Source organism: Ostrea edulis, chromosome 10 (genome assembly GCF_947568905.1).
Source record: "Ostrea edulis chromosome 10, xbOstEdul1.1, whole genome shotgun sequence".
In the NCBI taxonomy this organism is placed as follows: Eukaryota; Metazoa; Mollusca; class Bivalvia; order Ostreida; family Ostreidae; genus Ostrea; species Ostrea edulis.
The window spans coordinates 7,712,615-7,728,128 of record NC_079173.1 but is presented as its reverse complement, the minus strand read 5'-3'; the positions used below and the strand labels follow the sequence as shown (position 1 = coordinate 7,728,128).

Sequence of the window (15,514 nt, the reverse complement as noted above, 5' to 3'; positions counted from 1 at the left end):
AAATCATTGTCTCATTGTCAAGTCCAAACAAAATTTTCAAACTGACCTTGATGAATTGTTGAACCTTTTCTCCATCTTTTTCCTCAATGCACAAAGTGCAGTTCGTAATGCTTATGCTCTTGCTCATGCTTTCTCCTCCATACCATGCAGTGTGTGTAATATAGAGTCATTTACAATTTCGGAAGCGGGGGAGGTATTTGTTTTTGTTATATTTTCATATATGTTGGTCTTATCGTAAGTTGTTTACCAATTAAATGTCAGTTCCTGGATTTTCTTGAGTACTCCGAAAATCTGCACTGAAAGCAGAACCATTAATGCATGTTTACACTCTATTTCTGCACAGTCCCAGCTGACGACATTGGAGGGGATGATGAGTCATGTGATCACCCGGCTGCAGCTGAGTCGAGTTTATGACGACATTGATATGGACAAAGACATACCAGCGGTCAGTATCCAATTTTACACTGGTCAGTATCCAATTTTACACTGGTCAGTATCCAATTTTATTTGCTGCATATACTGATACCTAGAGTAATTGACAGTTTTCTTTGTCAGGAGTAGGAACAAGTATAATCTCATTTTATTGTGGAATAAAACAATAAAAGCTGCAATGTAGTTTAATGGGGGGAAATGCAGTGGAATGTTAATTATATAGTGACAAAATAAAAATCCTCAAAGTAAAAAAAACAAAGAAAGCTCCAACATTTCAAACTACTGAGAGAAAATTCTGCCTAATACAGTCAAACCTCGTTATCTTGAACTTGATGGAACCAACAAAAAACTTTGAGATATCTGAGGATTTGCGATATCAAGGGTAAAATACTTAAAGAATAAACGGTTTGGACTATTCACTATTCACTTCGACATATCCATGGTATTTGAGATATCGGTGTTCGAGATACCGAAGTTCATCTGTATTTTGAGATATTTTTCTAACAGTATAAATGAGCTTTGTGGGTGTTACAGATCTGCCAGAGTGTGTGGTCCCCCCAGAGTGTGGACATGGCTGTTCAGGAAGTGTTTCTACCGTTCCTCCGTGTGGCCGCCCTGCTCAAGTATCACCTTTTTAATGTGGAGTTTCCAAAGCAAATGGTGAGTCTAACATACACAGTCACTCGCTCCTCAAAGTTTGGATGACTGTACGGACTTGCAGGGTCTTTTGAAATTTACATTTCTTGAAGGAGGTTTTGTCTCTATAGGGACTTTATGGTTGTGTGTATCAGCAATCTTTTGTAAAGTTTTGGTAATTAAATGATATCTGTAATGACAAACTATGAAGTCGTATTTTTGATAGGCTAAGCATACATTTTATACAAAAAATTTAATGTCAAAGTGAGAAGTCATATTATTTTTGATAGGCTGAGCAATACATTTTATACAAAAATTTACCAATTTTTGTAAAATAATTATTTTTTAAAAGATATACCTGTGTTTTTTAAACTTGACTGTTTAATAAATTCGCACTGCCTCGTTTGGTTTAGTTGTCAGATTGTGAGTTTTTGCACCTGTGTGAGTATCTGAGGATCCAAGGTACCCGCCCCTCTCCAAGCGATGGCCAGAGCACGTGTTCATCCCGTGTGCGATGGACAATTGAGGAACCTCTCAATCTGACGCGAGCCTGGTGCACAGACTTAGCCAATGTGGCCAATCAGGAGCCTGTGGATTTCAAGGTCAGTTGTTAAGGAGAGGTCATCTGTGTGAACAAAATTTCAATTGTTACCAATAACTTGTCAGTGAGACACCAAAAGCATGGTTATTGATGAATAAAAAGGCTGTGACCTGTTAACTTTACAGTAAATTTTGGATGAAAATATAAATTTCAGCAATATTAGTCTAATTCTTTCAGATTTAGTTGCCTAGCTGAGTAGCTCAGTAGGTTAGCGCGTCGACTGCTGAACTGTAGAACGCTGGTTCGAGTCCAGCAGGAGTTTTAGATTTTTTTCAGATTACTCTCTACTAAAACTCAGTTTTGGACTAAATAAAGTGAATTTGAAAGCTTTCAATTTCAGAATGTCATTGTACATATCTTCCACTTTTCATCCACATCAAATTTTTCTGCTGTAGCATACCTCTCTAAGACCCATATTAAATCAGAAAATATAAATAATAGCGAGCGAAGCTCACGTCGCGAAGTGACGTGACGAGCTCGCTCCAATGATTACACAATTGAGTCACGTGGTTTGCTCTTCATCAGCTGAAAAATGATGGGACTACCCATAATGCCTCCGGAAAAATGTCGCCGTCACTGTGGTATACTTTATTGACAATCCCGTAATTAAAATAATTAGATTGTTTAGAAAGTACAATTAACGTTTTTAAATTCCAGACAAGCTTTCTCATAGCTTCAAACGTTTTGTTTTTGCTTGGTTTGAGAGAAGAAAAAACATTGCAGCTAATATGATGTCACAATTTGTAACTGTTTACACCAAGCGCGTTATATTTCCCACGTTGAATGAAGAGGCGGATAAAAGTCGTGTTGCAAGATGTTAATTAATGGGCTTCGCTCGTCTCAACGGTCACACCGTACAACATATTAGGAATAGATTTAATGTCTGGTTCCGTCTATTAGTGTAGATATAAAATCTGAGAAAGCATGATAATTATTTCTATAAGCATTTATTCTCCACATTTCTGCTGTTTTTATACCGTCTACCATGACACAAGGAAAATAGACTAGCATTTATACATATTTACTTGTAGGTGGTACATGTACATGTAGATTTATTTATAGCGAGCGAAACTCGCGAAGCGATGCGACAAGCTCGCTCCAATGATTACGCAATTCAGTCACGTGGTTTGCTCTTCATCAGCTGAAAAATGATGTGGACTACCCATAATGCCTCCGGAAAAATATCGCCGTCACTGCGGTATACTTCATTGACAACCCCGTAGATAAAACAAATGAACAGTTTGGAAAGTACCACAAATGATTTTAAATTCCAAACAAGCCTTCCCATACCTTCGTACGTTTTGTTGTGGATAATTGATTGGTTTGAAAGAAAAAATATCGCAGCTAATGATGACGTCACAATACACTGTTTACATCAACCGCGTTAAATTTCCAGCATTAAATGAATTGTAAAAGTCGTTTTGTAAGATGTCATGGGTCTTCGCTTGTCTCAACGGTCACACCGTATACATATTATTTTCAAATAATGCTCCAAGTAAAATTACACATTTTAAAATCAATTGATTACATTACATGTATGTAAACAAGTTCACCGCCACAAGGTGAAAAGTGGTGCCAACAACTGGTAATATGAAAAAAATATATTAATTATTGTTTTTTACCTTAAATATTAGGTAGAGTGTTATTAAAAACTTTAGAAAGTCACATGCTCTACAAGAGAACTGTATTCCCAACCAGATGAATATCCCTGTGTATGTAATTATCATATAATTATGTTGTGAACTTCACATTTTAAATATGTATTTGCTTGTAGTAAACTTCACAAGTTGAATATGTATGTGTTTGTAGTAAAATTCACAAGTTGAATATGTATGAGTTTGTAGTAAAATTCACAAGTTGAATATGTATGTACTTGTAGTAAGCTTCTCATGTTGAATATGTATGAGTTTGTAGTGAAATTCACAAGTTGAATATGTATGTGTTTGTAGTAAAATTCACATGTTGAATATGTATGTGTTTGTAGTAAAATTCACAAGTTGAATATGTATGAGTTTGTATTAAAATTCACATGTTGAATATGCATGTGTTTGTAGTAAACTTCACATGTTGAATATGTATGTGCTTGTAGTAAATGTCACATGTTGAATATGCATGTGTTTATCATATGAATATGTATGTGTTTGTAGTAAACTTCACATGTTGAATATGCATGTATTTATCATATGAATATGTATGTATTTGTAGACACTCCTGTTGGCAAACAACAGCTGGAGCACGCCGTGGTTGATTGACCTGCCTCATCAATACTACCTGATCTTCCAGGCGTACAGCCAGAAGCCCTGTGTCATCTGTGGGGAGGTGCCAAATGACCCTGCGATTTGTCTCGTGTGTGGTCACTACACCTGCTTCAGACAGAGCTGTTGTACTCAGCAGGGGGTCTCTGAATGTGTCCATGTAAGTAACAGATATTCACCAGTTTCTCTTTGCCCCATGATCCCCTAGTGCCAACATCCGTGCATTAAAAGGACCCCATTGGAAATAAGCTTTCTAACTTTCATGGGTACATGTATATCATTGGTGTATATATATATAATTTTACATTATGTAATATATTTACATTATGCAATTTATACATAATTGGTGTATATATATATATATATATATAAATATAAAAGCACTGAGTTCCAACAACACCCGATACCTAAAAGTGGACACATTATGTAATTCTTTTCGTTTGTCCTGAGGAAGGGACGTGTCGTCCCGAAAATGATGTGATTGGTTTTTGAAGGGTGGCCGAATTTGGTCACTTAATGTCCCTTGCTCTTTTTAGCTCACCTGAGCTAAAAGCTCAAGTGAGCTTTTCTGATCACCCATATTCCGGCGTCTGTCCGTCCGTCTGTCGGTCTGTAAACTTTTAACATTTTTAACTTCTTCTCAAAAACCACTGGGCCAATTTCAACCAAAGTTGGCACAAAGCATCCTTAGGTAAAGGGAATTCTAAATTGTTAAAATAAAGGGCCAGGCCACCTTCCAAGGGGAGATAATCAAGAAAAGGTAAAAATAGGGTAGGGTCATTAAAAAATCTTCTTCTCAAGAACCACTGGGCTAGAAAAGATGAAATTTATAAATAAGCTTTATTAGGTAGTGCAGATTTTAAATTGTTAAAATCATGGCCCCCGGGGGTCAGATGGGGCCACAATAGGGGATCAAAGTTTTACATACAAATATATAGGAAAAATCTTTAAAAATCTTCTTCTCAAGAACCACTGAGCCAGAAAAGCTGAGATTTATATGAAAGCTTTCTAATATAGTGCAGATTCTAAATTGTTAAAATCATGGCCCCCGGGGGTCATATGGGGCCACAATAGGGGATCAAAGTTTTACATACAAATATATAGGAAAAATCTTTAAAAATCTTCTTCTCAAGAACCACTGAGCCAGAAAAGCTGAGATTTATACGAGAGCTTCCTGATATAGTGCAGATTCTAAATTATTAAAATCCTGGCCCCCGGGGGTCGGATGGGGCCACAATAGGGGATCAAAGTTTTATATACAAATATATAGGAAAAATCTTTAAAAATCTTCTTCTCAAGAACCACTGTGCCAGAAAAGCTGAGATTTATATGAAAGCTTACTGATATAGTGCAGATTCTAAATTGTTAAAATCCTGGCCCCCGGGGGTCGGATGGGGCCACAATAGGGGATCAAAGTTTTACATACAAATATATAGGAAAAATCTTTAAAAATCTTCTTCTCAAGAACCACTAAGCTAGAAAAGCTGATATTTACATGAAAGCTTTTTGACATAGTGCAGATTCAAGTTTGTTCAAATCATGGCCCCTGGGGGTTGGATGGGGCTACAAGGGGGGATCAAAGTTTTACATACAAATATATAAGGACATTCTTTAAGAATCTTCTTCTCAAGAACCACTGAGCCAGAAAAGCTGATATTCACATGAACAGCTTCCTAACATAGAGCAAAGTTAAGTTTGTTCAAATCATGGCCCCCTGTTGTAGGATGGGGCCACAATAGGGGATCAAAGTTTTACATTCAAATCTATAGGAATTTTTTTTAAAAAATCTTCTCAAGAACCACTGAGCCAGAAAAGCTGATATTTACATGAAAGCTTTCTGATATAGTGCAGATTCAAGTTTGTTCAAATCATGGCCCCTGGGGTTAGGATGGGGCCACAAGGGGGGATCAAAGTTTTACATACAAATATATAGGAAAAATCTTCAAATATCTTCTTCTCGTGAACCATTGGGCCAAAGAAGTTCACATGTACATGAAAGCTTTCTGACATAGTGTAGATTCAAGTTGCAAAAACTATGACCTCCAGGGGTAGGTTGGGGCCATAATAAGGACTACGGTTTTACATGCAAATATATATAGAAAGTCTTCTGATATGGACCAAGGTGACTCAGGTGAGCGATGTGGCCCATGGACCTCTTGTTTCAATTCCCATGCAGTTTTTATTAAGCATCATAGATGAAGAAAATGTTCTTAATATCTGTGTATTGATGAAGAATTCTGTTGAATCAGATCAATATGCATACTCAATATCATAATTGCTAAAGAATGCATATATATACATGCATGCTTCATATTTTGGTGTAATGTGATTTTAAATGATATGCTGCGCTAGATGGTTAGGGCTATTCCAGAAATAAATACATGGGGGGGAGGGGGGAGGCACCTTTTGTATATACCAAGCAACCATAAAAAAAAATATAAAAAAATTGCCCCATGACCCATCAAATTGATAAAACTCATTTTACAATGACGCATCTAATTAAAAAAAAAACCTAACCAGACCCACCACAAAAATATTTAAAAAAAAATGAAAACAGTACAAATCTCGCGAGGTTTTCGGGACAAACATTCTAGTAGTCAATGACGCGGTAATGGCTGTGCGACATTGTATCACAGTAGTTCTGAAGAAATGATATCACATCAACAATCAAAGGCATCTATGGCGGGAATGTTGGAAAGATTGGGAGTCCAAGCGATGCTATTATCATGAAATGGGTATGGATATGTTTTTCCAAGAATCGTTCGTGTTCTGATGGAGGCCTCTATATCACCATCACACTGACTGATAAATATAACGCATCGGTACCCTCGCATAAATCAACCAAGGTTTGCCTGTTTTTATTAGAAAACGGAATACCTATTGATTTCAAAATATTCCCAAGATCGATGCACTGTAAACTGTAATATTCTACAGAGTTCGCCACCATCACGTCCCAAGGGATCCTATTAAACGCGCCTCTAATTTGAAGAGTGCCATAATGGAAATAGAAAGTTATGCACTACAAAGAGTGACAACTCGAATAGTTCTATGTTACTTCCGATTTCGAAAGCACGTTTTCAATTTTCCCTCCGACGTTTTGTAACCAACACGACAAGCGACAATAAAAATATTCTGAAAATTCAACACCCACGTGGCACAAAATTAAAAAACAAAAGAAACTACCCACTACCCATAATAAAAAAAATTTTAACAGTCCAACCACGGACCAAATAAAATATGAAAAAATACAACCACCCACACAAAAAAATATCGTTTGCCGCCCTCCCCCCCCCCCCCCCCTCCCCCCCATTTGATCATTTCTGGAACAGCCCTTAGAGGATTTTGTGATGATCGAGTTCCACTTGATTATATCTAGATGGTTTGAGGATTTTGTGATGAGTTCCACTTGATTATATCTAGATGGTTAGAGGATTTTGTGATGAGTTCCACTTGATTATATCTAGATGGTTAGAGGAGTTTGTGATGAGTTGATTTTATCTTGCAGCATTCCATTCAGTGTGGAGCAGGCACTGCCATGTTCCTGTTGATTAACTCAACCATTGTGGTGGTCATTCGTGGTCCGAGGGCAACACTCTGGGGGTCTGTGTATCTCGATGATCATGGCGAGGAGGACCGCGACCTTAAGTAAGTGACCTTTATTGAATTACAATTTGCTGGAAAATACTGTGGTTTTCCTCATTTTTCATTGCATACCATTTTTAGCTCACCAGAGCTGAAAGTTCAAGTAAGCTGTTCTGATGACCTTTTGTCTGTTGTCAGTCTGTCCGTAAACTTTTAATATTTCTTACCTCTTCTTTAGAACTTAGGATAGGTCATCAGTACCCCTTGCTTGTCACAAGAGGCGACTAAATGGGGTGGTCTTTTGGATGAAACCACAAAAACCGAGGCCCCATGTCATAGCAGGTGTGGCATTATGAAGATCCCTCCCTGTTCAAAGGCTGTAAGTGCCGAGCATCTCGGCCTAAATTTTGCAGCCCTTCACCGGCAATGGTGACATCTCCATATGAGTGAAAAATTCTTGAATGTCCTGTTAAACAATGTACATCCAACACCCCAACCATTCATATTACGTTCCCAGTGAGACTCACTTACCTGCCTATTTGGAAATCCATCAGATGAGTGATGCAACCCATGGGTCTCTTAAATTTGTATGTTAATGAAATAATTATTGGAGAATTTGATGAAGCAGTACATCTGTAGAATTTCTGGTATTGTTTTGCAGGAGAGGGAAGCCCCTGTATTTGAGTAAGGAGCGATACCGCCTGTTACAGCAGCAGTGGCTGACCCACAGCTTTGATAGGAGCTGTCAGCGTTGGATCTGGCACCAGGACAGACTCTAGCCAATCAGATAACTTGGCACATGTAGCCTTGCCAATCAGATAACATGGCACATGTAGCCTAGCCAATCAGATAACATGTCACATGTGGCCTTGCCATTCAGGAAAGTTAAGCCATAGCTCACTGCATGGAACTCGCCAGTCACAGTATTTGTCTTGTCCTTCTGGTTTTTGTCGTTAAAACCAGTCGGCCATGTTGTTTCTGTGATCAATCCAAGAGGAAGTTGTTTGAAAAAACCAAACACTGGATAAATTGAATGCTCAACCCTGATAGTGATAGTATGCTCAATTTGAAGATGAAGAATTTCATTTGTTTTGCTATTTTTCACAAAGCTAATTTTGAAGCTGACGGGATTTTTTTTTTAGAATGATCATGTTTCTAAAATGCTGTAAATCACGTTTTATTTGCACAAACTTTATTTACATGTAATTACGCGAGACTAGTCATTTGTGAACACCTAGATGTGGTGAATAAACACTTCAAAATACCAGACTTTAAAAGCAATAAGTAATGATGTGGGAAAGTTATGTCTTGTGAATAATTGCATACCCGGGTACTTGCGAAAATAAGGCCTCGCAAAATAAAAAGTGATCTACAATACATAATATGTTATTAAGATTGTTGCCTCAGATGTCCATCAAATCGTGACTGAAAATGAGCAGTGATGTATTTCCCAGAAAGAAATATTTGGAAGATGCAGATATACTGTATAAGTGGAATTTTTAGTGAGACACAAATTTTGAGATTTTTCCATAACAATGAATAATATATACATGTATATAACGAGAGCTAATTTTAGCGACTTTATAATTCTAGAAAAGATAACTATTACCTCTGATATGGAATAAATTGTTAGCGATGTTCAATATTAGCTATCTGATCACTCTCGCCATTAATGCCAAAATTAAATCCTCACTAACGATTCTGCGGAATGATATGGTATCACAAATTTTTCCTGATGTGAAGTCTATGTAGGTCCTTATTCTTGGTAGTTCTTTAATGATATCCTTTCCATTCAGACATGCTAACTCAGTAATGTAGTGGGTGATATAATTACATGTACACGGTGATTTCTTCAAGGGATTTAAAAGTATAGTTTTCAGGGACATTAATTTTGTTATTTTACTAATAATTTGGTTTTAGTGAACAATATGCTAGGTATAGAAGGTTTTTAAAATTATCTGATACTATTATACACAATATAATGCGGCATTTTCATGAATAGAGCTGGGACGATGTAATGATGAAATAAGATACTACAACAATGGATATGAATTACAGTAATTATGCATATCGACACGTTTAGTGAAATATAGATTTGGACCCTACTGACTTGGTTTATAGTACTAGCTTTTTCTGTTAGATTTTAAGCTTGTTAAATTAAGACAGCAAAAATGAAACTAGTATGTGAAGTAATACACTTGTGTTAAATGATTTAGCTGACAAAAAGTATATTTTACGTCATTTTAGAAATATTATGATACGTATCGTATCAAGGCAGCTAGCTGTATCATGATATGTATCGTTACTAAAGAAACCTGTATCGTCCCAGTCTTAGAATTATAAATCCGGAGGTCGAGACCACACACTGTAAATTTATTCAATGAGTTGTCTTTCAATGATACTTTTAAGGACTTTCTTTTTCAATGCTGTAAAATCACTATTTTCATAGAGACCAACATTTATTGTTGAGAAAAGATAACTGGATATGAAGTGTATTTAAGATTTATTATATACCCATCAATGTTTCGTGTTTTTGATACTGTTGATTTCAGAGAGTGTTATCCGATCTTCCGGATCACCACACTATGGTTTTCCGATTCTGTCATTTTCCTCTGATGTCACATTGCATCAACGCAACGTTTTCTGTGTAAATTAGCGCACTTCCGCTTGTGTAAAAGGTACCAACATCACAATACTGTAAACACTAGTGTTCATAAAGACTTCATTTGGTAAGTACCTGTAGTTGTGAATTTTCAGTGGTAGTTTATTCTCTCCATTTTCTGGATTGGAATTCATGGGTGTGTTCTTACCGTATCATTGATTTTACAGCTGGAGACGTCAAATTTGGTTAATATATACATTCTAGAGAAAATGGAAATTTTATGTGGTGGATCACAAGGGAGTGTGAGGGATGTAATTAGTCCACTGCAGGAGCTAAGTCCATTTTGTGACCACCACAGGGACTTGGTCCATTTTTTGACCTTGAGTCAATGTTACTTTGACCCTCAGTTACAACCTATGGCCTCTATCTCGATCTGATTAAAATCGGATATTTGATCCACTCCATTATTAATTTTAATCAGATTGCCTCTATCTGGAATGTGATGCCATATAAAAAAAATTTCTTGGTTTTATGATCTCATTCTGATTGATTCTGTTCCGTGTACATTGTTCAAATCTTGTTGTAAACAATGTGATAGTGGTGGGTTTTTCACGTGTTGATGAAATCGGCACACAGGATTCTCTAACTTAAAACTTTGATAAATGTGTTAAATATCATTAATGTAAGATCGAGTTGTTATCTTATTATGAAGGGCATTTCATTAATTAGTGAATCTCAAGCTCTGGTAGATATCTTGTGTCTCGTGATTCTCTCATGAACCAGACTTTCTCCAGTCCTTACTGTATGAGAATTTCAGCCTTGTAATTATTGTTTTCAGCCTGTGTGTATTATATACATGTAGAGACATGCCAATATGATGAAATTTGTCACTAGAGGGATGTAGAATCAGCTCATTGTATACTGTTTGTTAAGTGTGTTGAAGGGTAATTTTTTAAAGTAAGATATTTTCTCTGATTAACCTAAATGCAACTTTTGCATAGAAAAGGATACATTGTATGGTTTTGGGTGGGTTGGTCAGGTGGTGAATATTGAAATCTCATTTCTTGTTTGAAATTCGCTGGTTAGAAAGTTTCTGTCAGATTATGATAGTCATTTGTTTGTGTTGCGTGACAGTGCTGGATGAGAGTTGCATTGCTTGTTTGTGTTGCGTGACAGTGCTGGATGAGAGTTGCATTGCTTGTTGAGAAATACATGTGCATGTTCTTTTTGTTGTTTTGTTGCCAAGAATTTTGTATTGAATATACTGTTAAATGGATTACAAAAAATGATACCCACAGTTTGTTGTGTGTTACGGAAGTACAACCAAGAAGATTAATAGTAGGATTGTATTTGTAATATGATTCATATACTAATTTTACTTGGGGAGGGGTGGGGGGTTGTGGCACACCTCCCCCTCTTTGAGTATTAAGAAGTATATGAATATGTGCTGATGGTAATTATGTAATGCATTTCATTGAAGTTATCCATTTATAAATTGATCAACTCTCGGGGGCTTTGCACCCTGTACTGCAGAAGAATATATTATTCCAAGATGTTTCCTGCCGAAGTTTGTGAAACAACATTCGCAGGTCTCATAATTTTTTGAAACTCTCTTCAAGACCACTGAGCCAATTATCAACCTCTGTGACAACATTGTTAAATAGCATAAACTTCAATTTGTTCAAACGATGGTTTTCGTGGTCAAGGTAGGGTCACAATGGGGTTCCACAGTTTAAAATAGGTTAATATATAGAAAACATGCCCAAACTGTGAAATTGGTTATGAAAGCATTCTAATATAATGCAGATTTTAAATTGTTCTTAATAACACAATGAAATAATGTAAAACCCTAAGAAACCCTAAATTAATATATAGCAGGAAGGGAGGAAATGCAACGGACCAGACCTGGATTTGAACCCGGGCCCCTTGAACCTCTAGTCAGGTGCTCTACCAACTGAGCTCTCTGGCCACTGCCGATTGAACCCGTCTGACCATTACATGATACACCGATAACGAGGTAACGAAATTATCCCCCAACTTCTCCAGTTTTTGTTCAATTCAAAGGGCAAGGGTTGAAATAAGGGTTAACAATTTTCACGTGAGCGATGTGGTCCGTGGGTCTCTTTGTTTGGATATCTGTTGTAATGTAACTAATATATCTCTGAGATTCGATCTGGAATGTATTGCTCAATTGCGAATTCTCGTGATATAAACTTCATCGAAAATGCGAAGATTAGAATTTTGAGATTTATTAGAGAAATTCTTGAAAGAAGCATTAATTAAGATAACTTTATATATTATATCATATTGTCTTCTTGTCTTAAAACGCTGACTTCAGGATTCGGTGCACTACAAATTAATCGCACATCATCTTTCCAAAGACGTAGCGCGTTTTCTTGACATTATGATAAATCATTGCATGCTCTGAAAATGAACAGACGACTATCACATGGTACATGTATATAATGACGGTATCAGTTTGATAAATACCATGATTTACAACAAAACTCAATTAATGCAAACCATTAAATGAGTTTTCTCTTTAAAATCTGGGTTGTTTTTTTTAACTAGTTCTTTTTGGGTTGGCTCGCGATAGCGGGAAGACTCCAGACCTGTTATCGCTGGCACTGCATTTCGGATTTTGAGTACAAACCGTTTGTTGATCCATGTACGTGAGATAATGCAAAAAGTTTTCAATCTCTGGTCATTGAAATTTCGGCAAAATATGGGACATATCAAAGTGGTTGGTTTAAACAAAGTATTGGTTATTGTGTTCTTGCATTTAAAAGCAGTGTTGCCTAATTGCAATAATATTCTCTTTATCATTTGATTTGGAGACAACGTGAACGCGCATGAATACGTTATGTACATTGTTCTATCTCTATCCAGAGTCATCGTTCCTTACACTCGCATTAGCAGTGTTATTCTAACAGAATTCTGACGAAAATATATCTGAAATGAATTAACGAATTCTATATTTGCTTTGTTTAAATAAATGCGAGTTAACATTTACATACATGTGGTACATTTTTGCGGGAATACTCCTGTAAACAGAACGAAGGAAGAGGCGATCAAGATATTTTCTATTGATACCTGCTACAAATTGTGTCCGGGCTGTTGCTGTTTTGTCTTTTGTGGTAGGCTTTTATGTTCACACAATTTTTGAAGCTTTTATGGGTAAATTCCTCTTTACCGATGTGTCGTGTTCCTAGTTTGTGCCATTGCATTTCCATAGATATCTAAATGTAGTTAAGCAGGTTTATAAAGCGTAAACTGGCCCAAACTAACTTAAATATATTCGTATAATTTGCACCAGAATTAAAGTAATTCCTTAAATAATGCAGATTTAAAATTTATCTAAATAACCATAAATAATGAAATAATGAAAAACTATAAGAAACCCCACAGTAATATGGCATGTAACAGGAAGGGAGAAAATGCAATGGACCAGACTAGGACTCAGACCCGGGCCTCCTGAATCTCTAGTCAGGTGCTCTACCAACTGAGCTATTTGACCATCGAACCCGTCTGACCACCACGTATGATATAACAAGTTATTTGAAATTATCCTCCAACCTCTGGCTCTCCAATATTCAATTCAAAGTGCACGATAACAATTTTCTTGTGAGCGATGTGGCCCATGGGTCTCTTGTTTTAATTAATGTTGCAATATAACAAATGTATCTTTGGGATTCGATATGTAATATATGGACTTAGGAGAAAAACATATCGATCTCGCACGACCATGTACGCCTGTCAGTTATTGTAAAGAAACGTTAATTTTATTAAAATAACTTTACATATAATCATATTGACATTCTATGGTCGTTATAGCGATCTAGTTTGCCAATACAACCTGTCATTGGGGCAAATTTTGTCTGACATGTTTCATGCCGACTGTTAGGCCGTTCTTGGTACACTGATTTTGACTGCGGATAACTCCGTTTACCTGATCAATATATAGGGCTCACGGCGGGTGTGACCGGTCGACAGGGAATGCTTACTCCTCCTAGGCACTTGATCCCACCTCTGGTATATCCAGGGGTCCGTGTTTGCCCACCTCTCTATTTTATATTGCTTATAGGAGTTATGAGATTGGTCACTGTTCGTTATCTTCACCTTTCATCTTCATACCTTCAGGATCCAGTTCACTAAGAATTGACCGCACGTAGCTCGTTTTCTCGACACTTATGATACATCCATCTGACTATCCTTGAAGATTTCCAAGAAAATTTGGTCAGTTATGAAAGACAACCTCATCTTTGGAAACTTAAGCATTCGTCGTAACTATAGCGCTCATCAATGAAATGACCATATTGACACAAACTGATGCAGATTTCTTCCTGTGTCATTCCCAAGAAGTGATAAATTCTTATTACGGAAGGTTATCCGTAATCAATCGAAAAATAATTTTACTGCATGCTAATCAACCTTTCATTTGTGGGTAGGAACTCTATTCGGGGGGAACGGATTTTATTTCGTGGGAACAAATTTTATTACTTTATGAACAAATTTCGTCCACGTGTCTGTGATATGTGGAAAGTACTTTGTATTTGGTTGTTTAACCGGTTAGTTCGGCGGGTAATGTGTGGTTGTTTAACCGGTTAGTTCGGCGGGTAATGTGTGGTTGTTTAACCGGTTAGTTCGGCGGGTAATGTGTGGTTGTTTAACCGGTTAGTTCGGCAGGTAATGTGTGGTTGTTTAACCGGTTAGTTCGGCGGGTAATGTGTGGTTGTTTAACCGGTTAGTTCGGCGGGTAATGTGTGGTTGTTTAACCGGTTAGTTCGGCGGGTAATGTGTGGTTGTTTAACCGGTTAGTTCGGCGGGTAATGTGTAATTAAAGGAGAGTAAAAAACAAAGTATGAGGCTGTAATTCGTGAGTTTGTATCACGCAGCGGTTTTCTTTTTACAACAGTTATTTCACATTGACACAGCACATATTTTTTTCTAAGTAGAGTAATCTTTACGTTAATTGCACAAATCCTCCAATATCCACTCGTAATAGTTTTCTGTGGTGCAGTATGTATCCTCTAGATCCAATTAGGATGCCGGAGCAGCATGCATCGACCGGTATATTTTAATCTCTGTTCAAAGAAAAATAATGGGAAATGCATAATGCAGGGGAGACTAATCATGAGTTAAAGATTCTCGTGGGAACGAACAAATATACCCACAGTTCCCCGTGGTATTAACGCTTCAGCCACAAGCACAAATACCAGAGGAAGAAACAAAGCTATATAGGGCAGCGAAGACTTTATCTAGGCCATCTTTTGCATTAAACAGCCCCCGAAGTCAAGTTTGATATATATACACAAACATATCTAAATGAGACGTATCAGTAGTTAATTTGTTATAGGATCCAAAACTCCTACTCCAGGAATATTCAGTAGAAAACTCCATCCTCGC

General features: G+C 37.0%; 1 protein-coding gene across 1 annotated transcript in view; it reads left to right on the top strand.

The window, feature by feature from the left end:
• Positions 1-11,399, top strand: part of LOC125666696 (E3 ubiquitin-protein ligase ubr3-like) — a 49,357-nt gene extending 37,958 nt beyond the window's left edge. Inside the window, exons 31-36 of the mRNA XM_056151815.1 lie at positions 344-445; positions 967-1,092; positions 1,482-1,670; positions 3,875-4,084; positions 7,430-7,569; positions 8,168-11,399. Coding sequence (XP_056007790.1) covers positions 344-445; positions 967-1,092; positions 1,482-1,670; positions 3,875-4,084; positions 7,430-7,569; positions 8,168-8,285 — 885 coding nt within the window. The 3' untranslated portion in view covers positions 8,286-11,399. The remainder of the gene's footprint in view (positions 1-343; positions 446-966; positions 1,093-1,481; positions 1,671-3,874; positions 4,085-7,429; positions 7,570-8,167) is intronic.
• Positions 11,400-15,514: the final 4,115 nt, after the last annotated feature.